This window comes from Bactrocera dorsalis, chromosome 3, assembly GCF_023373825.1.
Source record: "Bactrocera dorsalis isolate Fly_Bdor chromosome 3, ASM2337382v1, whole genome shotgun sequence".
Classification (NCBI taxonomy): domain Eukaryota; kingdom Metazoa; phylum Arthropoda; class Insecta; order Diptera; family Tephritidae; genus Bactrocera; species Bactrocera dorsalis.
In genome coordinates, this window is record NC_064305.1 from 82,013,753 (window position 1) to 82,036,030 (window position 22,278).

Consider the following 22,278-nt stretch of genomic DNA (forward strand, 5'->3'; position numbering starts at 1 on the left):
GCTCAAAGGTTATGAATTTTAATGGCTAAAATCAATTAGAGCTTAAGTTAATTTAAAATTATTTCCAATTACACACAGCCTACACATAAGTACTTTCCAAAGACCAATAAAATTTGAATATTTTTTTAAATTTCAGCAGAGCTACCACGCAACCAAAGGTAGGCACTAAGTCACTGAAGTCTACTTGATAAACAGTGTGTAGTTGAAACAATTTGATGCGGCAGCTAGATAAAGCTTAAATTCATTAAAATAAACTGCACCGAAATTTCCACCTTCCACTTAATTCCGTAGAAGTCAATTAACCGAGCGACAGCGCAGAGAAAAGCGAAAAGAGATCAATCGAGCGCGATAAGCTAATCGAATTAATAGCGTAATTAAATAGAGATTAGTGTGGGCAACAAGCAGCCGACTACCAGTATTTTGAAAATTAGCCTCAAAAGCCATTCAAATATTATTTACAAGCAAATATACTTCGCCATAAATACATTTGGGTGCTGTTGTTTTTCGGCTAGCATTTTCAATGTTTTTTGAAATATTACTCCAGGCCAAATACAGTGAACTTCCGTCTCAACGGCAGGCTATTGCCAAACATTTTCGGCCACAATCCTCGTGCTTGAAAAACTGCTGAGTTGCAGCCTATAAACTATATATGGGTTTGTGGGTGTGTGCATGGGTAGTTCTTTGTTAGCTGTCGTGAGTAAATGGAAATATCAGCGCAGGGCATTAACGCTTCAGCGGGAATCCAGCACAGCCATTTACCCGCCCAGCGCGTTTTTGCGATTGATCGCTTGCCAGTTCGCGGTTGTGTACGCTCCGGGCGCATAGATCGCATGCTGTGTTGCAAAAAAGGCTTGAGTTTGAAGTGTTTGCCCTGCTTTCATGCGATTATAATGCGCTTATAGTCTGATCATTTGTGTGGGCGGTATTGGGACGGTGTGTTGCATGCCACGGCGGCTTTGTGTGCCGATAATGAGCCGTTTGTTGTTAGGAAGGTGTGTTTGTGTCCACAAAGTTTATAAGTAGAACGTTGTTCGAGTTGCTGTTACATTCGAAAATTTTCTTTAGGAGTTTGAAGAGAGTTACGTGGTAATAGAGAAGAAAAAAAAATGGGTTAAAGTAGGGATAGAGATCTAGAAAAAGTGGATTTAAAATTGAATGTTCTTTGAGATGATAAAGCAAATGTTGTAAAGATGAAGGTTTGAAAGGAACGGAGGCAAAATTCAAATTTATTCTTTCAGAAAGTATCAAAGAGAAAGAGGTAAATGGAAATAAGACCAAAATCATCTTCATTCCCTTAAAGAGTCTCAGAACTTCAAAACTAATTATTTTATTCATATGACATTGTATTTCTCGATATAGAGTTCGTAGTCAATAAAGAAAGATTTTTCAATATTTGTTTTTATTGTTTCTAAACACACAAATTTTCTCAGTGTAAACGCTCCCAACCGCAACGAAACCGCTATTTGCTCAAAAATGAAGCTGCCAGCCACCATGGAGGCAACTCCCAGTCTGTTGCCACATGCAGTTTGATGGAAAACGATAATTTTTTATATGTTTGCATGATGCGATGAGGTTGGTGTTGAAGTAGAAAAATAATTGGCGGATATTCTAGAATCAAAATAGCGTGTTGATCGGCAACTAGTTCATATTTTCTAACCATACATGCAATATGCAGCTGATATTTATGAAAAAAGTTAATAAAAATAATATCTAAAGACAAATTATTTTTCAAATTAAACATTTAATTTTGAGTTGCACATAATTTTTCCAAATTATTGTGATCATTATTTCATGACTCATACACTTTTTCTTTTCATAGCCTTCTATACCCAAACCTATTTCAATTTTTTTGCTTTCAAAAATGTTTCAACTCGTGCCACAATACTAAATAGCAATCACTGCAATGTCAAATCTGTCTATTGTTGCTTCCAAATAAAATTGCAACCATGCAGGCGAACGAGTATATAAATATCTGTCTTAATATAAATATATAATCAATAGTATTGAAGCCAATCAACCAAATTGAAATACATACAACAATACCAACAACTATAGTTCATACGAGAAAACCGCTTAACTGACAGCATGTGCTCAAAAAACGTGCAACAAGTTTCAGGCAACAAAAGCATTGCGCGCCAGCACAGCTCAATAATAAAATTTAAATTTATTTTATTTTCATTTTATAGCATTTACTTTGCGAATCTGTGAAGTCTGTCGCTAATGCCACACACATGCAGACACAAATGGCAAATGCATGCATACGAGTGTATGCAATTGCGCTTTGTTGTTGCTGCTTTGCGAATCAATCACTTTGAGATCTTTGCGCGTGACTTTGAGTTGAGATGAAAATCAAATCTAAATTTAAGATTAAGTTGGAAAAAATTTAACAAACGAAAGGAGTTTAGCAAATAGCTATTGCCACAAGCTTGTTGCGATATAATATTTACTTGCAACATGCTGGAAAATAGCTGCGATTTGTGAAGGTGATCAACGCTTGAGCTATTGACATTGCATGTAGTTAGCTCTTTTTTGGGAAATTGTCGTCGAACATGCTATGTGCAACTACATTAGCTATACATGCTAGAATTTATAATATAAAGGCTTGGAAATGCGAAAAATGCATGAAATAATTATTTTGCAGATAGTTTTTTTCTTTATCAACCTCTAATATAATAGTATGGTACATGCTGTTGCTTGAGAATTGAGAGTTTCTGAGGGGCACACTGGGTTGTTTTATAAACGAATATAGATAGTCATCGTGAGGATAAAGTAGTTAGTGCAGCATATCCCATACAAAAGATGGCGATTTGACCGATTTTAGTAACATTGTTTCGAATCAAGTCAAAAAGACAGAAGTTGTTGATTTAAAAAAAATTACCATTATGATTTACATATTAGAAGCCATTTTGTATTACCGCCAACAGACTCAGCTCAGTCTCTTGTTTTGGCTGTTGATGTTGTTTCTAAAAGATTTTGTTGACCGATTTTTTATTGAGCTGTTTCTTGAATAAAAAATGGTAAGACTTGATTCATAATTTTAAAATTCTTAATTCATTCTTCAAAATCTATGTCGTTCCTTACAAAGTAATTCCATTTAACCCCTCGCATAACAATCAAAAAGTACTCCTTGGTACCACGCCTCGATAGTCGAAGAGAAGTGTCAATATAACCTATAATCCTCTGCTAAAGGGTCGCAAGCATAGATCCAGGACTCATAGCCAGTAGGAATACGCTTCATGACAACATGTAGTGGGAAAACATTGTTTCACAGACGTTAATGCTACGCGGTTTTTCGAAAAAATTGAGTGATTTTGGAACCAATCGAAAACATTGTTTCACAAACCTTAACGTAACGCTGTTTTAATGATTTGGAGCCAATGATGCTTTCACTTTTCTTAGGTCCAAATGATCTTTAAAAGTGGTTTTCACTGATCCCTCCGATATTGCAACTATGTCCGTAAGATCTCTGACTGTTCATCGTTGATTCTCGAGGGCGATTCTCTGGACGTGAGTTCTCGAGCGAAATTTAAATGAAGAAGTCTTACTATTATATTTTTTCTTTTGCTCACAGTAGCATATCGACTTTTTCGGACCTTGGACAGAATGCAAGTTTGCTATAAACGAATGATATTCGCATTATCTATTGTCTCCTATGAACTCGATTTTGGTTTCAGAAATAATATTATTAAATATAGTAATTATGACTTTAAAAAATTCCGGAAATTTATATATATTGGGTAAACGTCAAACAACACTATTTATAATATTTATATATATATTGTATATGTATATTCTTTTGCAGCTTATCTTTAATTTAACAATATACCACAATTTATCTTCCATACATTCTGCCAGCTATTCACACATTTTTCATTTAATTTCAAAGCATTGTGACGCCTTAATTACAAGAGAGCAATAAATTTTCGTGTTAAGAAGTTCAAACTCAAGTTTGCACTTTCTCTAACACAATTGAGAACACTTAACGATTACTACAAGTATTTACAGAGCTGCAAAAATATACTACACACTTACACAAACATATATTATTAGCAGACATATTTACATATGTATGTTTGAGCAGCATAAGCGTTGTACTACAAATTGTGCATTTTCCGAAGAATCTAAGCGTCTATGCATGTGAAGGCAATTTGAAAACCGCTCATAACTGCGCTTTTGCAGCCAAGCGAGTTATGCACTCCTCCGTATGTATGTATATCTGTACATCTGTAGCAACAAATGCAGCACTTACATATGTATGTATGTATGTATGTGTCTGGTTGTAAGTTATAAGTACTTCCAAGTACTGGCATTGCCAAGAGGCGTCTGTCTGCGCGCTTCATTAAAATTTACTGCATAATTGCCATTGATTGATTTGTGTGCGCTTTGCACAGCCACAAAGGCGAAAATAAATAAGAGAAATAATAGAAAATCATACAATATCATAAAATAGCGATTACATAGTAGTACAACATGCCAGACAAACAGTTATATGTAATATTTTTTTCTGTTATTAACCCAGTCTGGAAGTAACTGGGTTTGAAGAAATTGTGTGGCAGAAGATTTAGTGAGTGAAAGGCGTGCGTTGAGGTTTCTGTTCACGATGTTTTCTGTGAGAGAATCAGAATTTAAGACATTATTCTGAAATAACTTTTCTTTGAAATTATAAGATTGACTCCCTATAATGTAAGATCTCAGCAAATGAGGTCGAATGTCATGATTAGTGATCTTGTTTAATTTAAAATGGTAACCGCCCAACCGAAAATGTTTTGCTAGTTCTTTCTAGCCACGGTAAAGACAACCTTCAAGTAAAATTAAGGTTACTTGCTGAGGAAAAAATATTTTTTATGAAAATCTTTGTTTTGATTTTGATCAATAAGTTTGAGTGGCAGCGATATGCTAGAATGGTCTGATCTGAATAATATATTGGTATTGTAACGTTAACTTGGATAACAATATAAACCCGATTTCTTGAATATATCTTGTCAAATAAAAAAATATCCATACAAAAACTTGATTTTGATTGATCAGTTTGTATGGCAGCCACAACCCATAGTATGTAGTCTGATATCGGCGGTTCCAACAACTGAGAAGTTTCTTGGTTGCGTGCGAAATTTCAGATACATAGGTATCTCAAAAACCTAAGAATCGAAGTAATGGCTGAGTAACTTTCGTTCAGCTCACTTAACCACCCACAAAGATGATCTTAATAGCAAACCAGCCACAACTCAAAAACATTTAATAGACACTAGCAGGCAACTGTCGAACTTTTTACTGAGAGTATAGAATGCATTATATAATAAATACATAAGCAAAATGTGGCTCCCGTATCATCAGTATTCATAACGCCACTGCGAGCATAGTTGGCATACTTTGGAATGCACATGTTGCACGAAGCAAAAAAATTAAATTAATAATTATAAACAAATAGATACTGGCATTGCAAAACGGAAAAAGTGCAACAGAGCCACAAACTCGGGGTTTATTCATATGTGGTTTGTAGACTGAATGGTCACTTTAATTAAAGCAACCATTGCTACATAGGCATGAGTTATGCTCTAGCATTGTTCTACAATTGAAATATTGCGCCTCATTCTCGAATAAAACGTTAACCATGAACCACTTTTGTTTAATATATATATGCTTGTATATACAAATACTAAATAGAGGCTAAACTGATGTAGATGATTTCATGGTAAAGTGTATGTGGGAAAGTAGTTGAAGAAAAAAAGCACGAAGTTTAGAATCATACCAGAATTAATCACTTACACTATACAGCCTTTCTTTCCAGTTAATAGCGATGTCCGCTTAAAAGAGCGTCCATTTAATAGAGCTTTTATTGTATTTTTTATTTATAGGATGTTTTTATTATCTTTTCTTCTAAGTTGGGTCCAACTGGACACAGTGCGATAAACTTCTGTAAAATCGGTTCAGGGGATTAGGAGTCCATCGCGGACAAACAACGCGATGGTGGATTATTTAAAAAACGAAAATATATTTTGGGTTAAGCATACAGGATGAAGCACAGAATAAAGAAGCGTAGTTAATAAGTTATATACACATTGTCCATTGTGCCTTCCCATCTTTCAACAAAACTCTCAGAGACCCAGTGCTCTTAATAATTCCTGGGTGTTTGCTTGGTGCCAACAGGACGATGCACTCTCTGCTAGAATATGCGAACCTCAGGGTCTCATTTCTATATCTACATATTGCCTAGAAACTCCTAAGGTCAGAACCTTTTACCATTCTTCCTTCTAGAATAGATGGCCTCGGTTAGGTTATATTGTCTAGAAACTACTGGGACGAGAACCTTTCTTAATTCTTTCACGGAAAAGGTTATCAATATTTTTATTACCAGTTACTAGATTAGGTAGACTCGCTTGATTAGCTGTTTTTGGTACGCCTGACCAATAGCGATTTAATCTCGTAAAGCGAGATAAGTTGACTATCGCTGAGTATAGCATTTCACTAGTTTCCATGTCGCAAAGATATCTACCTGAAAAAGTCTGGGCACAGAAAGTTCAGTGCGCGTACCGGTAATTTCTGTGCCCATGGCCTCCGAGATTTTCGAGCCATATTTTTGATTTGGATCATAAGGATTGCTTATTCGCTATAGCGCAAGTTAATTGAGCCTCAGACAAATGTTAAATGTAAATGAATTGTGGTTCCCAAAACAAGTTCGGTTAGTAAATGTTAAATTTATCCAACTATAGCATTTCAACTCAAAATAGGTTCATAAAAATGTGTAATTTTAGATCCGACTCAGTCATTTGACTCGCATTTGCAAATGTGGAATTTTTTGTTCTTCACACTTGCTGTTGCGCTCTTCGCCACTTTACTATGTTAACAGCTATTAGCGTGCACACGATTCTGCATGGGTGCTTGCCCAGTCTGACTATGAGTCTGTCAGCCCTTCAACGCCGCAGGCACTTATTACTTGCAACTGCGGCACGGAGCAAATTTATGCATTTTTTACGTTGCAAGTGCGCTACGCAACTGGCAGCCACAACAGTGGGCCGTTTATATGATACGTTGCAACCACAGAGAAATACAAAAAAAGAAAAGCGAATACTACAAATGTTACACGCGTTGCACGTGGCTGTCGTGGTTGCAAGTTCCACTGCAGTTGTGGAAATGCGTGAATACGCGATGAATTGCTGGGGTTTGAGGTGTTGCTCTGCAGGCATACACATACAACCACATATTTACTGTTATGCCGAGTGCATAGGCGTGTAAACAGATATGAGAACATAAAGATTGGTGTAAACTCAGCGATGTTGCACTTTTACCGCGGTGGTAAAAAACACGTTTTCATATTATTGTTGTTGTTTTTGTGACTGCATTTGCTTGTCGCATTTATGTCGTTAATTTTTTCCTAGCACTCATGCGTTTGTTGTCACACTTGTTGTTGTGCTTTTACATATATATCTGCATGCATATTTATAGGCGCTTCAGCATCATTTTGTGTGAGTGTGTGTGCGTGTGTTGGTGACAATTAATTTCTGTCAGTTGTTGAAGATTTATTTTTCGAGGGCTTTAGGTCATTTTGATAGGCGCACTTTGCTTGTCACGCTTGCTCATACATTTGTGTATATATCTATATATAACATATGTATCTTACTTGTTGTTGTGTTTTGTCAACATGCCTTGCTACAAGTAACAATGAAAACGCTTAAGAGTTTTAAAATTAATTCACTTAGCATGTTTGACAGTTGTTTATGTCTTATTATTCGCCTTTGAGTTTTTCATCATTATGCTCTATTAATCAGCTATACACACATACGTATATCTACCATACTGTATGTATGTATGTGTCGCCAGGCGCCATCGTTTGTCTTGCATCTGTTTTGACTGCATTTTAATTGAAGCTATAAAACTTAAGCGAACTTGTGATTACAAAAACAAAAATGTCATAAAAGTAGTCTTTAGCTGAAAACTTTCCACTTTATGGTTTTATGCACATATTTACATACATATGTGTATAGTTTGTTGTTAAAAAGCTAATAAAAGCAAACGAAAATGCTCCTCACCCATTCTCTCTGTAAAAGGTTTTTCTTGTAGTTTTTCTTTGCCATTTTACCTTTTGGCCTTTTGATTTTTCATTTTGACGCTCCGTTATTGCTCTCAGCGTAGCATTCATTTTGCCAGCGTGATCGTCATTGCTAACATTTTATTATTTCGGTCGTAAAAACGCAATCAAGCGATCATCAATGACTAGTATTTTTCATTAAATGCTGAGTCCATAAAACGATAACTTTTCTATTAACTCCCGCGTTTTTATGGTTCGATGAAAAGTGCAGATAGTTGTTTAACTGTATGTAGCGGGACTTAAAAACAATATATCAATGAGCTAAAATGATAATAAATTTTATTGAAATTGCTCGCAAGACCACCATGGGTCGTGGAGATTGGTTGGAAATAACATAAGTGAGTTCAACTCAATTAAAGGCAATACCTAAAATATTTTTGATATTTCTGAAGCTACATTGTTTAATAACCAAGCTCTTCACAACCATCACAGACCCTTGTTACTATTCAAACATATTTTTTTTAAAAGGCAAAATATTGGAATTCTTATACATATTTAATCACTTATTTCTTGTACTTTTTCAGAAAAGCCTTTGTCAGATTATCTGTCTACTTGCTAGTTCGGTTATATCAGTCTATAGTGACGTCACAATAGCATATGCTGATATAATCTAAATACCAAAGAAAGAACTAATCTGCAAAATCATCTCTGTAAGATAATGCTTATCCATTATTTGGTTATTGTTTGAAGAGGAAAGCTGAGAGTCTGAGTCTGATGAAATGCGAAGGGTAAACTGAATAATGCTCTCTTGCCAGCACACTGTTCTCTTGGAATGCTGACGGATTTAATTTTAATACAATTGATAAACTTTTTTATTATCTAAACCGTGCAAGTTAAAGTGCACTAATTTCATAGTTCATTAAAAATAAACATTGTGACAAAAAAGTACCCGGAAATTGTAAATAAAACACAAAATATTTAATATTGTTGCCTTTAGAGTAATCCCTCCAAATGTAATACACTTATGCCAACAATTTTTCCAGTCCTCAAAACACTTTTTGGGATGGCCTTCGGCTCCTTCAGCCAATTTTGATTTATCTCTTAGATCGACTGAAAACAGGTTCCACGGAGCGGAAATTTCAGTTTGAGGAACAAGAAAAAGTCACATGAAGCCAAATCTAGTGAACAAAGTGGTTGTTCGATGGTAGTCATTTTCGGTTTTTTAAATCGTGGCTGTGGCGATGGTGCATTAAAATCGTGTAAAATTCATGAATTGTTCTTCCACAATTCCGATGTTTTGGACGGTTGTTCTCACGCAAACGCCTCTATATGTCGAAATAGAACTCCTTATTGGCCGTCTGTCCCTCCAGAACATATTCATGGTGCAGAAAACCACGAATATCGAAAAAGGAATAAACATGACCTTGATTTTTGAGCGGTTTAACGTGTTTTTTTTTGGTTTCGGCTTATTTTTTTCCCCTCCATTTCAAAGATTGTTGACTTGTTCGCGTGTCAAACTCATAAACCCCTGTCTCAGAGGTAGGTATAATGCTCTCCATGAATGTGGGATCGAAACTCGCACGTTCAAGCATGTGCAAAGAGACCTGTTTAGGGTAATATTTTTGAAGAAAATTCAGCTTTATCGGGAAGAGTCGAGTTTTATACCCCAAATATCTACCAAAACCATTCGAACGGACTCACGATAGATGTGTTGCTCGTTTGCCATCTCTCTAACACTTGCTTGATGATTTTCAAATACCATATACTTTACATTTTTAATATTTTAATCAGTCGAAGAAGTCGTCAAACGAAGCAGGTCTTCAAAGTATATTAATTAAGGACCTACCAACTTAGCAGAATACATTTTTTTGAAATATCATTTACCCGGGGAATTTAGTTACAATTTCCGTGTGCTTTTTTGTCACAATACATACCTATAGGACTCGTAATTTTGCTTATAATGGATTTAAGCCATTTTTAACCTTTATCAAATTTAACCACGTCTCTTCCACTCCACTTACCGATCTCAGGTTGCTCTTAAATTATTAATACATTTTTGTTATTTTATCTTCCTTTTAAATATTTAATACATTTTAGTTTTGTAAAACAAATTTCTTGTTCACTTGCTTCACAGGTCCAAAGAATAGACCTCGAATTGGTTTACAAAAGGTGTTCCTCCTTCAATTTTCATCGATCTTTTCACGATCCGACTATTTTCTCAGAAACATTGTAATTATTTCCAACTCCTAGCTCCGGCTCAACAAACCCAAAGAACTCAACAATAACTACAACACAGTTAATTAAAATGCTTTCACAACTGGATGTTGCATTTATAACACAAATCACATATTCGAATTAAAAAGCTATTATATCCAATTAGTGCGGATGCCGTAGAAAAGAACCAAGTTAATTCAAAACAGTTGCAAGTTACGCTAATCAGAGTTGTTGTTTATTGCCATATAAAAATACACATAAAACCTTGCCACATACACATAACTTGCTTGTAGGCAGCTGATGTTGCATGTGCCATATTACAAAACTAGTTCGCTTTTGCCACACACACTATTATGTCGGTAAATATGTATGTATGTTTGTTTGTATGTATGTACGTAAGCTGCATTTTCTAGCGCAAAGAAGCACGTTTAGCGTTTAGCGTTTGCCATAAATTTCCACAGTTGAGTTAATACCACGATTATATTGACTCTTCAAATTGAGGGAAACAAAACGATAGCCGACACCGCCGGACCAAAGGCTGCTATAAGCGCCGGAGCTGTTGGTAAAACGATCGATAACGAAAATAGCCGAAATGGCACGGGTGTTGGTTTGGCCCTGTAGCGGTGGTAAGGAAAGTGTGGAAGAGAAAACGTTCAGTTATTAGCGGTGTTTACGGCAGTATTTTAGTACCTTTAGCACTCACCGATTTCGGGAAATCCACATTGACACTCTGGTAGCCGTTTTTAAGCGGTGAACGCACAACACTCTCACGTAACAATAATATATCCGTGCTATTACGTGCACCCCACGAGCTATTGGCCGCAATCGCCACACCGGCTAAGGCGACAAGCAAGAAGAGAACGCTGGTGACTGACGGCTTCATGTTGGTGTTTGGTTAATTTCCTTATTAAACTGAGTTTATTATTTGTTCCTATTGCAAGCGCATCAACCGTTGAGTTAATACTGTGATTGTGCAACAGCAATAAGTTGGCCTTTTATAAGCCAATTGATTGGTCATATTTGTTGGAGACACACACATGTGCAACCTTTATCGTTCATAATAAAGATAACAGCTTTTGAGTTGTTGTTGTTGTTGTTGCTCCACCAGCTTTCGTTTGTGTACGCTTGGAAGTGTGAATATGTGAAAGTGAGTTGTTTTGATTCCAAATTTTGACACCCCTTCACACATATGTTAGATGTGCTTATCATTTCTAAGAAAAATTTATATATATTAATATATGTGTGTGTTCTATTGCTATCGCATTTAGTTAGCTACTTATAAGTAGTGAAATGCTGCCTGGTTTGGCTCTTGATAGACTTAAGTGGAAGAAAAAGTTGAACGATCACACGCATACAGTCATATATATATTATATATGGAGATATACTTATAGATAGGTTACGATGGTGCTTCTAAGTTGCTATAATTATTATTATCGGAAATTAATTGAGCTTCACATAGTCTGTTTATTGGACTCGGCTGTCTATGTTTGTTTTTTTCTTGGCTTGCTATTATCTACTTCCTATGTCATGTATATATAAAGCTACGTAATATATAATCTCAGTTGGTTGCCTGATAAGCGAATTATCAAATCAATTTAAATTAGTTATTAAGTAAGTGATTTTCATAAATTAGCAAGTGTATGACTAAAGCCTATTTATAGCTTCTAATGTGTTTACCATGGCGAAGGCCATAGTGGTGCAGAATATGGATGAAACGAACACACCATGGAGCGTTAAGTTTTAGGCATTTTAGCAGCAATAGTGGACCTCAATTATAATTGTTAACTGGTAGAGAATTCTTGAAACAATACGATTCTCACAAAGCTTTGTTAGCTGTTGAAATGAGCTTAAAATTTGTAGGAAACTATCCGCTAACCCACCCTCCACTATCCAAAGTAAAAAAGCTAAGCTTTGTGTAAATTTTTGTTGTTCCAAAGCTCGCTAGAATAGTTTTTAAACAGAATATTGAAAGATCCTAATTCTAGATATTATCAAAAATGTTTTCTAGTTTGAGCGCTCTGAAAAAGTCATTCACAAAGCTTTGAACGAATTTTTTGTTGTACGAAAGCTTTTAAAGCATCGATGTCAGATAAGAATACAGCTGACACTGGGTTTTGATCTCATCATATAAAGAGATAGTCATGTCATTAATCGTACGCAGAAAGCTCGGCTAGACCGTACAGTACATATACCATATTCATATAAACCATACGAGTATACTGTCGTTATCACAAACACATTTTTCTCTTTTTATTTTAATTTGAAATTTTGTTCTTGTAATGATGCTCACAGCATCTAAATTTCTCAGTTTCTGCCTATTTCAGTTTATTGTTCTCGCTGAGCACAATCTCTTTAATCTCTTGTTTCATTCACAATTCTTGCTCATTGCTGATAAGACTTGTGCGACAAAAAATTCATTATCAATTTCTACGTTTCGTTGGTCATATGTTCTTCAAGGAGAAAATGTAAAACGTTTGAGAATTTTTCGAGTACATAATTCAATGGATGCTGGTTAAAGAATATACTTTTTTTCGAAGCAATAGTTTTCTGTATGCATAGAATGATTGAGAGAGTGGGATAAATCAATGCTGTGAAAGCAAGATCGTTTATGACATACATATATTAGGCCAAAAACCCTTTTTTTTACTAAATCATCATCATTTTAATAAATCTATACAAATTTCAGAATTTCGAGACGCATGGGATCATCTATTTCCTTTTTCATTTCTCTTTCTTTCCATAACTTCTATATTTTCCAATTGAAAATCTCAAATCTTCAAATTATGTATGCTGGAAGGTCTTAAGATACGTTTTATCCATTTTTTAAGACATCGTGAACTTTTGAGGTTTTGTAAGCTGCAGTCTTTTACTGTGCTTATAGTACGATAGAAAGAACGGGGCAGTCATTTATTTTACAATTTCGAACCTTCCGGTTTTGGAACTATTCAGTCAACAACATTCGCTCTTTGGAAAACATTTTTGTAAATCTCTTATCATGGAAACTGTAGGGGTTTCAAACAAAATCGAAACAATTTCTCACAGTGTATATTTAGCACTACCAAATGAAAGGTCCGGCTTAGTGGAAATGCTGAAACTGAAACTGGCGGTTCGAGAAAACGAACGGAATTCGCTTGGAACACATCAAAATCGTACAGAATTCACATTCAAATTCAGTTCGAAACACGTTGTGCTCAGCGACAGAACATAATCAGCAAACCGCGCTTCCACAAGTTCAACACAAAATTCAAATGCGAAAATTAAACTGAAATTTATATAAAAAACAAAAATAAATATAATAAAATTTTAAGACTACACTGTTAAATTCTAAATATCTACAATAACAACAACAACACTAAATATTGTTGTTGTGAATATAAAACGTTTTTGTGCGTATTAAGCCACTGATAAGCGAGGAGCAATAACACGAGACCAATAAACCCGATCTACAGCGATTGTTGTAAAAATAGCTTGTGACAAGACGAAGAAATTTTGTTACACAAAAACAAAACCAACAAATAAACGAAAATAGAAGCTATAATCACACAACAATTGGATTGATTTTAAACTTTGAATTTTGATTCCAAAAAAACTAAGACACACGCTTAATGATGAAGCAACAGAGTAATCTATTGAAACTAACGACGGCCTTAACGATTGCGGCCTATGTTATAACGACCACGTACGCCATCTCGAGTACATGGGGCAACATCTCGAATTCTGCGCAGTTGTTGCACGTGGAGAATGTTTTCAATGCGTCATCGCCTGGCAAATATGTGAATCGTGAAATTAAGTTTCCCAAAAATGTAAGCAAGCAGCGGTTATCACGTGCCAGTCACGTTAAGTTTTTCGAGAGCAAAGTGAAGTTAGTTGTGGTGGGGAAATTGTGAAATCTGTGACTGACATTAGTTAATCATTTCAGGCGATGCGTTATTTATTATGCTTTCAAAGTTTCACAATAAAAGGAACTTGCAGTAGGGGATTTTTCGGCTTATCTTTATCAGTGGCGCTTGTCTAATCTCCAAATGAAATCGGGTTGCACCGACTTGCGAAATAGGCATTGCAAAAAGTGGTCTATTGTTTTTCGAACGTTATATATTCTAAAATTGGTGACACAATAATTATCTCACCCTGTGGGCCGAAGTTAAACACCGCTTATCGCACTCCGTTGGTGTTGGCAGAGCAGCAAAACAAAACCGAAAATTAAAACAAGTGCGCTTAGCGAGATTTCGCACGAAAATCCGCATAAGAATGACTGTCCCAAGGTCTAATTTTTTTCTTAAAAAATATAAATGCTTTTTTCAACATCCTTTGATTTACTCTCCAACTTTAACGCTTTCATTTTCTTCAAAACATAATTATATGGAAACTTATATGCTGTTTAAGTATTCTTCTTCTTCGCATATTTTTTGTGGAATTGCGCACCGGAAACGTTTCGCAAAAGTCGGTTGCCCTGATAAGCTACGCAGTGGTGGCGATTCTAAAGCTTGGAGAGCGACTTGTTGCTGATTTTGCACACGCGATTCATAATTCACTATATACTTATATATATTTTACATTCAATTATATTGAAAGTGCAAAACTTAATCGAGCTAAGCGAAAGCCAGCCTTCCCAATGTTGAGCAAAAAGCAAATTTTATGCGAAATACATAAAATTATATTTTATAAAAAGTGAAAAAAAAAATTTGGTGGCGGCTCTTATTAAAAAACATATATCAGAAACTATGCTGATGCTTTTAAATCCGCCTTGACCGCAAGGTCAGCACGTTTTGCGAATTTTTTCATATATACAGATTTTTTGCCAAAAATATAAATAGTTGCTACAGCAAGTGATAAGAATTGTATGCGAGGACAAATCGTAAAATTGCCAGCAAATTATAATTAAAGTTTCGAACGCATTGAAAGCAATAAAATATAAACTTGAAATTATTCTGTTTGTGTTATGAAGCACGCTAGATGATATTAAAAAAAAGAGAAGGTTGTTAGGTGCATCTAATCTAATTTTACAAAACATTTGATTCTATGATTGTCTTATTAGCGACCTCTCTCTGTGATAATCTTGAGAGAGCATAGCAAAACAGCTCAGGTGAAGAGGGGCCTAGCTAGAGCGCTGCGGTTATTGACCCTGAGATTGTAGTGACGAGTTACAGTTTATTTACGTTTCGTTGGTTCTAAATAGTCTTATATGAGGTGAGATTTCAGAAATAATTGTTCAGTATAGTTCCTGGGTTTGTAACTTATAGTTCTAATGTCGAAATAGTCGAAAACTTGTCATCTTAGCAGCTTAAATATTATTTTTTAATGATCTTACTCACGTCACACTGGATCCAACATTTGTCATTAGCAACAGATTTCAACATGTGTTGACTAGATCATTTTTCTAAGCTATTTTAACATGCTTTCCAAGATTTTCTAAACCGTCAGTGTCTTTGGATTTTCTCAAATTTCGTTTCTAGTCGGGTGTGCAACAGTTTTTTGAATATCAATTCATTAGAATTACTTCATAATTTTTATGTTGATGCCTTCTGTTTCTACGGGTTGAAATTTTTGAGAACTTCAGCATTAAGTTTAGAGTTTGTGGGTAGGTTTCCTATAAGACTCCAATGCTTATTCAATCAATCAACTTTTGTTGTTATAATAATTTATTTTATTCAACAAAAGTATTTTCAAAAACATTTTTGAAATGAAAGTTCTTAGGGGTGCACAAAAACTCATCATAAACTTGACTATCTTGGCAATATATTACATTGAACAACACAAGTGAGTCTCCGAGTATTAAGACATCATATCAAAATATTGTCAAAAACATATATGCGAACACCAGACTTAAGTCAAGAAGCTTAGCGGTATAAGACGGTAATAATGGAGTTAAATAATGTTCCGAAAAAGCTATAAAATATAGAAAAACCGAAAAAAAAGTTTTGCATACACTGTACTTCCAAATTTTTCATAACGGTTTCCGTCCAGCAATGAACATAAAACTCAACCTCAATTTACCACAGACTTCACTCTGCTCAAAATATTTTTTTTAAATACTAATAATTAATAATTTATTTCAATTCCAAAAAATGGACTAACAGGGCATTGGCAATGGACGCATTATCACCGGCATACGCGCCTTCGATCAGGTGACAAATGGCACCGGTGGCCACGCCACCATCTACTCGGGTGGACCCGGCTTCAATAATGTCACCATCAAGTTGCAATCACAATACAATTACGGACTAATATTTCGCGTGGAAATCTACGGCCAATAAGCAGTAGCAACACACCCGAATACATGCAAACATTATTCACTAACATACTTACTTTATTTAGTAATAATTGTTGTTTTTTATTAACATGTTTGTTTGTGAACGTTAGTTAGAGTACTTATTCTTTGTAGAACTAAGCAAATTACACAAACAACTTAAATGAAAAGAAAAAAAAAACCAAAAGCGCACAAGAAATTAATGACTTATGTCTTTTAATATTAAACTTTTTAGATAAGAAATTAAACACGTATGTATGTATGTGTATATAATGAAAATAAAAGAAATAAATATTAAATAAGAATATGTTTAATGGAAGTATGCTTTTGAAGTGATTTATTCGTTGTATGGATTTCTATATAATTATGAATTTACTGCGAGATTAATTTGTTGTTGTTGTAGTGAAAGCAAGCATTTTTCAAAATATTTTAAAAATGTTGCCGAGCTTATATTTGTTGGCCGGATAAAGATGCGGGTTCAATGCTTTTATGTCTAAGGTGGTCGAGTGGAAATACAGTTGCCAAACTGAAAAAAAGAGTTCAACCGGGCAATAAAATATACAATATTTATAAACAAATTTTGTAAAGCTTTCATTATATAGAAATGTTTGATTTTGTAGAGCTTTTATATAGTGAAACTTTCATTTGCATACTTGCCGCATACATGCGAAATCGAAGGAGAAAGCTCCATTGAGTGAGCTTTATTTGGATACTTTACGAATTCATGTGAAATCTAAAGAGAAACTAAAATAGTCGAGCAAACAACAAGGAGCAATTGAATTATTTATAAATCTGTGCACCTTTCCTTACAAAGTGAAAAGTTCATTCGCAGTTGAGCATGCGAAATCAAAGCTGAATCTCTCTAAACGTTTATATGGTTGTTGAAAGCCACTTGGTAATAATAACTGGAGCTTATTGCAGCAGCTGATCACCATCACTATTATATTTTATTTATGATATCATCAGCTTCTTTATAAAGTAGAAATCAATTCCCAATAAGTCAGGCTAAAAAGCTTTAAAGTACGAAATCTTCGAGATTAAAATTTGCATGCCTTTAAGCTTTCTTAGGATTGCAAACTGAAGTAAAACTCTTTAATCCAGACAAAACAAATTTGAAATACGTTTTTAATAAAATTGAATATGTGACGGAAAAAGCATTTAGAAAGCTTATTGGTTCAATCAAAACTAAAAAATATATTATATTATCTAATAATATGAAGAGAAACCAGACCACCAGAAAACACAAATCACTTGGAATTATTCACACGAATTTATATTTCTTTCAAAACCAATTAAATAGAAAAAACAGCTCAGAAGAAGCTTCGAGGGAGCAAAAAAATTTAAGAAAAAGCTGACTAAGGACATAAAAGCCACCGCTGAAAAAATCTCTGAGAGAGCCTATATTAATGATCTGTAACCAGCATTCTGTAATCTATAGTGTTAGCATGAGATAAAGGGACTTAGAGGAAACATCGAGAGAGCAAACTATTTTCGAAAAAAGCTGACCAAATCCCGAAATCAACCGCTGAAGAAGTTTCTGATATATGATATACATATTATTGATCTGTAATCAGCATTCCGTGATCTATAAGTCAGCTAAGCCTATATGAAGTTATGATAACTATAAGAAGAGTTCATTATTACTGTAATGTATATCATTCTCAGAGACATTCTAAAATTTATTTTACGTTTAAAAAATAATATTTATGTTATAACAAACCCTGCTGAAACGTAATTGCCTGTGAAGAGCAATAAAAAGAAAAAAGTTGTAACAAACTTTGACTTCGGTTCCTTCCGAGGCTATGATACATTTCATAAATACAAACGATTCCATCTTAGAACTTGATTTTGATCGGCCGGTTTGTATGGTAGTGACATACCATAGCATGTAAAGGGTGATTTTTTAAGAGCTTGATAACTTTAAAAAAAAAAAAAACGCATAAAATTTGCAAAATCTCATCGGTTCTTTATTTGAAACGTTAGATTGGTTCATGACATTTACTTTTTGAAGATAATTTCATTTAAATGTTGACCGCGGCTGCGTCTTAGGTGGTCCATTCGGAAAGTCCAATTTTGGGCAACTTTTTCGAGCATTTCGGCCGGAATAGCCCGAATTTCTTCGGAAATGTTGTCTTCCAAAGCTGGAATAGTTGCTGGCTTATTTCTGTAGACTTTAGACTTGACGTAGCCCCACAAAAAATAGTCTAAAGGCGTTAAATCGCATGATCTTGGTGGCCAACTTACGGGTCCATTTCTTGAGATGAATTGTTGTCCGAAGTTTTCCCTCAAAATGGCCATAGAATCGCGAGCTGTGTGGCATGTAGCGCCATCTTGTTGAAACCACATGTCAACCAAGTTCAGTTCTTCCATTTTTGGCAACAAAAAGTTTGTTAGCATCGAACGATAGCGATCGCCATTCACCGTAACGTTGCGTCCAACAGCATCTTTGAAAAAATACGGTCCAATGATTCCACCAGCGTACAAACCACACCAAACAGTGCATTTTTCGGGATGCATGGGCAGTTCTTGAACGGCTTCTGGTTGCTCTTCACCCCAAATGCGGCAATTTTGCTTATTTACGTAGCCATTCAACCAGAAATGAGCCTCATCGCTGAACAAAATTTGTCGATAAAAAATTTTCGAACCGAACACTGATTTTGGTAATAAAATTCAATGATTTGCAAGCGTTGCTCGTTAGTAAGTCTATTCATGATGAAATGTCAAAGCATACTGAGCATCTTTCTCTTTGACACCATGTCTGAAATCCCACGTGATCTGTCAAATACTAATGCATGAAAATCCTAACCTCAAAAAAATCACCCGTTATGTATGTATAATTACTTCGTAAATTATATCACTGTTATAAAAAATAATCCTTGTCAAATTTCGTGAAGATATCTCGACAAATGAAAAGTTTTCCCATACAAGGACATGCTTTTGATTTGTCAATTTGTATGACAGCTATATGCTTTTGTAGTCCCATGTCGGCGGTTCTAATAAACGACCAGCTTTTTGGAGAATAAAGACTTGAGCACAATTTCAAATCGGTTTCTCAAAATCTGAAGGACTAGTTCGTGTATATATGCGAACTTGACAAAAGCGACTCAGACGTTTTCTTATGGCTGTCATACATTTCACGGCAAACTTTAGGTAACCTGTGCAGGGTAAACATTTTTTGTGCGTCCAGATGAGAAAATAAGAAGCTTTTTATCTTTTCTTTATAGTAGAAATTAAAATCCGTTTTATTTAGTGTATTTCTCATATATTTACAAAAACAAATCAACGCATATGCACAGTCATCAAGACTCAGGTGCATATGTATATGTATACATCAAATTAATCACAGAATTGTTTTATACTTTCAGCTTTTCAGTTTTCTTTTTAACAAGTGTTATTTTTATATTTATAAATAAGTGTGCTTTCCATTTAACAAATTTCTTTCGTCCTTCACTTAAAACAATATTCGTTTAATTGCCGAAAACCTCAACAGTGTAGTTCAGGCCATGGTTGCGGTCGGATTTGATATGCAGGGTTACATTGCGGTAGTTGGGACCACCTTTGCGCAGCTGCGCATAACCGCCATCCTTACGCTTGTGATCGATAGCCACCACCTGGGTGATGTAGTAAGGATTGTAACCGTTCTGCAACACAAAATTTTTGCATTACTAATAAACAAATTCAATAAAATTCTTTCGCTTGTAGTGAGAGAGAAAGAAATTATTTCGCTATTACCTTGCCAGGGAATTCTACATCGACAGATATCACACGCCACAATTCGGATTTCTTGACGACCTGTGTGCGGTAGAGCAGGCGATCGTAGCGTCCACGTTGGCCCCAAGTGCTGTTGGTGGCAATGCTGGTGGCGACCAGCGCGGCCAAGACGCCGAAGGCGATGAGTGCGATTGTTGTGCGTGCTTTCATTCTTATTATTTATTTATTATCGTTAAATAAATTTTAATTTATTAAGTTTTAATTATTTTTGTGACACTTGCGTATAGTTCGACTGTTGGAAACTCACTGTTGCGTTATCTACCAATAACTGTCGCTTTTATATACATATTAACTCACTGATTGTTTTTATCACACGCTCAACCATATACACCAGTCATTTGCACACACGCTTATTTGTTTGGCCACTTGAAGGCTTCTTAAGTTCGGATCTAGTGTGTGATAATAAAGTTGTTTACCTTACCTTATCATTTCCTTGAAAAGTTACGTTAATCATTTGCCAATTTGATTTTCTTTAATTTGTTGTTGCTTTATTAATAAAATTTTATCAAATTAAATTTTGTAGTTTTTATTTATCAAAGTGTTTACAAATATCATGTCTCGTTGGCAGAAAATCAATTTGCTTTAGTGAATCATTTGTCATTGTAATGATTGCAGCGGCGCAAGTTATCTTATCAACCGGCGCTCTTGTGTACATAAATGCTCACATATACAGTATGTACATAGGTATATATATAAAAAAAAAAAAAAAAAAAAAAAAATAATAATAATCTTTTTCTACCTTTGTTGGTAGGGGATTCTTGCATGAAATTCTGAACTGATTTTCTCATCATTATTTTTTTTTATTATTTGAAGCAGCACCCTGTTTAAAACTTCTTTGGTCTTCTTGGTGGCATTTGCGCCTAAAGTTATGTATTGTCAAGAGTTTAGTTATATGTGACAAATGACTCATTTTGTTTTTCTCTTTACAGTGCTTTAAAGAACGGAAATTGTACTTAAGTAGTTCTGATGGTAATAAAGATAGGCGTGTTTTTGAAGTACTTGTTATCGTTCAAGTTTATTTAAATACTTAGATAAAGTTTTTAATACTTTTATAAGCGCATGAAATATTGTGCTAAATACGGAAGCATATTTAAAAAGACATCGACACAAAACAAATCTCAAACTTATATTATATGATTCTTATATTAAGTGAGAGCGTTAATCCTAATAATTCCTAGAGAATCAATTGACTCAGAGGCCATATTGTTTCATATCATCTCTAATAACTAATACACGTACAAATAGGCTATACATTTTAACACATCTTTTCAAGTGTGGACATACAAACATACAAATTGTTGCGATTTATTTCGAAAATATAAAATTTCAACACTTCTATCTTCTTCCGCTGGCAAATCCATCACCATAGATATTTATGATTATTTTATGATTTTCTAGTTCTCATCATTTTGATGCATCTTATCAGTGATTCTGCAAATATTTCGTATTCCGAAACCACAAAATCTATTTGCAAATTGAAATTTTACAAATAACGGTAGCAGATGTTCAGCAATCTGCCCAACCACTTGATACTCTGTATACATTTAGCTGCATTGCAAGCTTTGCACACGTATGTATGTGTGTATTCTTGGCTGTGGAAAAATATTTGCAAATTCACAACAAAGGTTTGTTGGCCGAAACCGCAACATTGTGCCACACCACTTGCAACTACAATATCTATAATATTGCAGCCTGCATGTGAGTGTGTTCGAGGTTGCAGTTGTACGTGCTTCTAGTCAACACCTGCTGACGATTTATTAACAAAATATGTAGGAACAAAGTTTTGTGCATTTTCCAGCTATCATGTCTGTCTACTTAATAAAGAGTGTAGTATGTTTTATGATTACATATATGGAAATAGTATATTTATATATACTCTGCCGATAGGTTGTTGGCTTCTGAAAGAATTGGTTTACACCTTTACAGATCTAAAAGTGATTACTACAATTACAGCAATTACATGGTATAACAATAAAAATTGGATGGCCTCAGGTTATAGCAAGGGCTATGCATTAAACG

The 22,278-nt window shown here is 34.9% G+C and overlaps 4 protein-coding genes across 4 annotated transcripts in view; 2 read left to right on the forward strand and 2 right to left on the reverse strand.

The window, feature by feature from the left end:
- Positions 1-22,278, forward strand: part of LOC105226202 (protein Wnt-5) — a 240,607-nt gene that overhangs the window by 107,360 nt on the left and 110,969 nt on the right. The gene's annotated exons all lie outside the window — the stretch shown is intronic.
- Positions 10,454-11,216, reverse strand: LOC105226201 (probable salivary secreted peptide). The gene is made up of 2 exons (XM_011205020.4): positions 10,944-11,216; positions 10,454-10,855 (listed from the first exon to the last, which is right to left on the reverse strand). The coding sequence occupies exons 1-2, from the start codon at positions 11,121-11,123 to the stop codon at positions 10,676-10,678; spliced, it is 360 nt and encodes a 119-aa protein (XP_011203322.2). The 5' UTR covers positions 11,124-11,216; the 3' UTR covers positions 10,454-10,675.
- Positions 13,403-16,807, forward strand: LOC105226200 (probable salivary secreted peptide). Its single transcript, XM_011205019.4, has 2 exons — positions 13,403-14,044; positions 16,319-16,807. The coding sequence occupies exons 1-2, from the start codon at positions 13,847-13,849 to the stop codon at positions 16,493-16,495; spliced, it is 375 nt and encodes a 124-aa protein (XP_011203321.2). The 5' UTR covers positions 13,403-13,846; the 3' UTR covers positions 16,496-16,807.
- Positions 19,862-20,515, reverse strand: LOC105226199 (uncharacterized). The gene is made up of 2 exons (XM_011205018.3): positions 20,221-20,515; positions 19,862-20,129 (listed from the first exon to the last, which is right to left on the reverse strand). The coding sequence occupies exons 1-2, from the start codon at positions 20,407-20,409 to the stop codon at positions 19,956-19,958; spliced, it is 363 nt and encodes a 120-aa protein (XP_011203320.2). The 5' UTR covers positions 20,410-20,515; the 3' UTR covers positions 19,862-19,955.

Excerpts from the sequence above, each read along its gene's own strand:
- LOC105226201 (XM_011205020.4), bottom strand. The coding sequence starts at position 11,123 with ATGAAGCCGTCAGTCACCAGCGTTCTCTTCTTGCTTGTCGCCTTAGCC. Across the intron at positions 10,856-10,943 it reads ATGTGGATTTCCCGAAATCG|GGCCAAACCAACACCCGTGC; the intron begins GTGAGTGCTAAA and ends CCACCGCTACAG.
- LOC105226199 (XM_011205018.3), bottom strand. The coding sequence starts at position 20,409 with ATGAAAGCACGCACAACAATCGCACTCATCGCCTTCGGCGTCTTGGCC. Across the intron at positions 20,130-20,220 it reads ATGTAGAATTCCCTGGCAAG|AACGGTTACAATCCTTACTA; the intron begins GTAATAGCGAAA and ends TTTGTGTTGCAG.
- LOC105226200 (XM_011205019.4), top strand. The coding sequence starts at position 13,847 with ATGATGAAGCAACAGAGTAATCTATTGAAACTAACGACGGCCTTAACG. Across the intron at positions 14,045-16,318 it reads AAATTAAGTTTCCCAAAAAT|GGCATTGGCAATGGACGCAT; the intron begins GTAAGCAAGCAG and ends ATGGACTAACAG.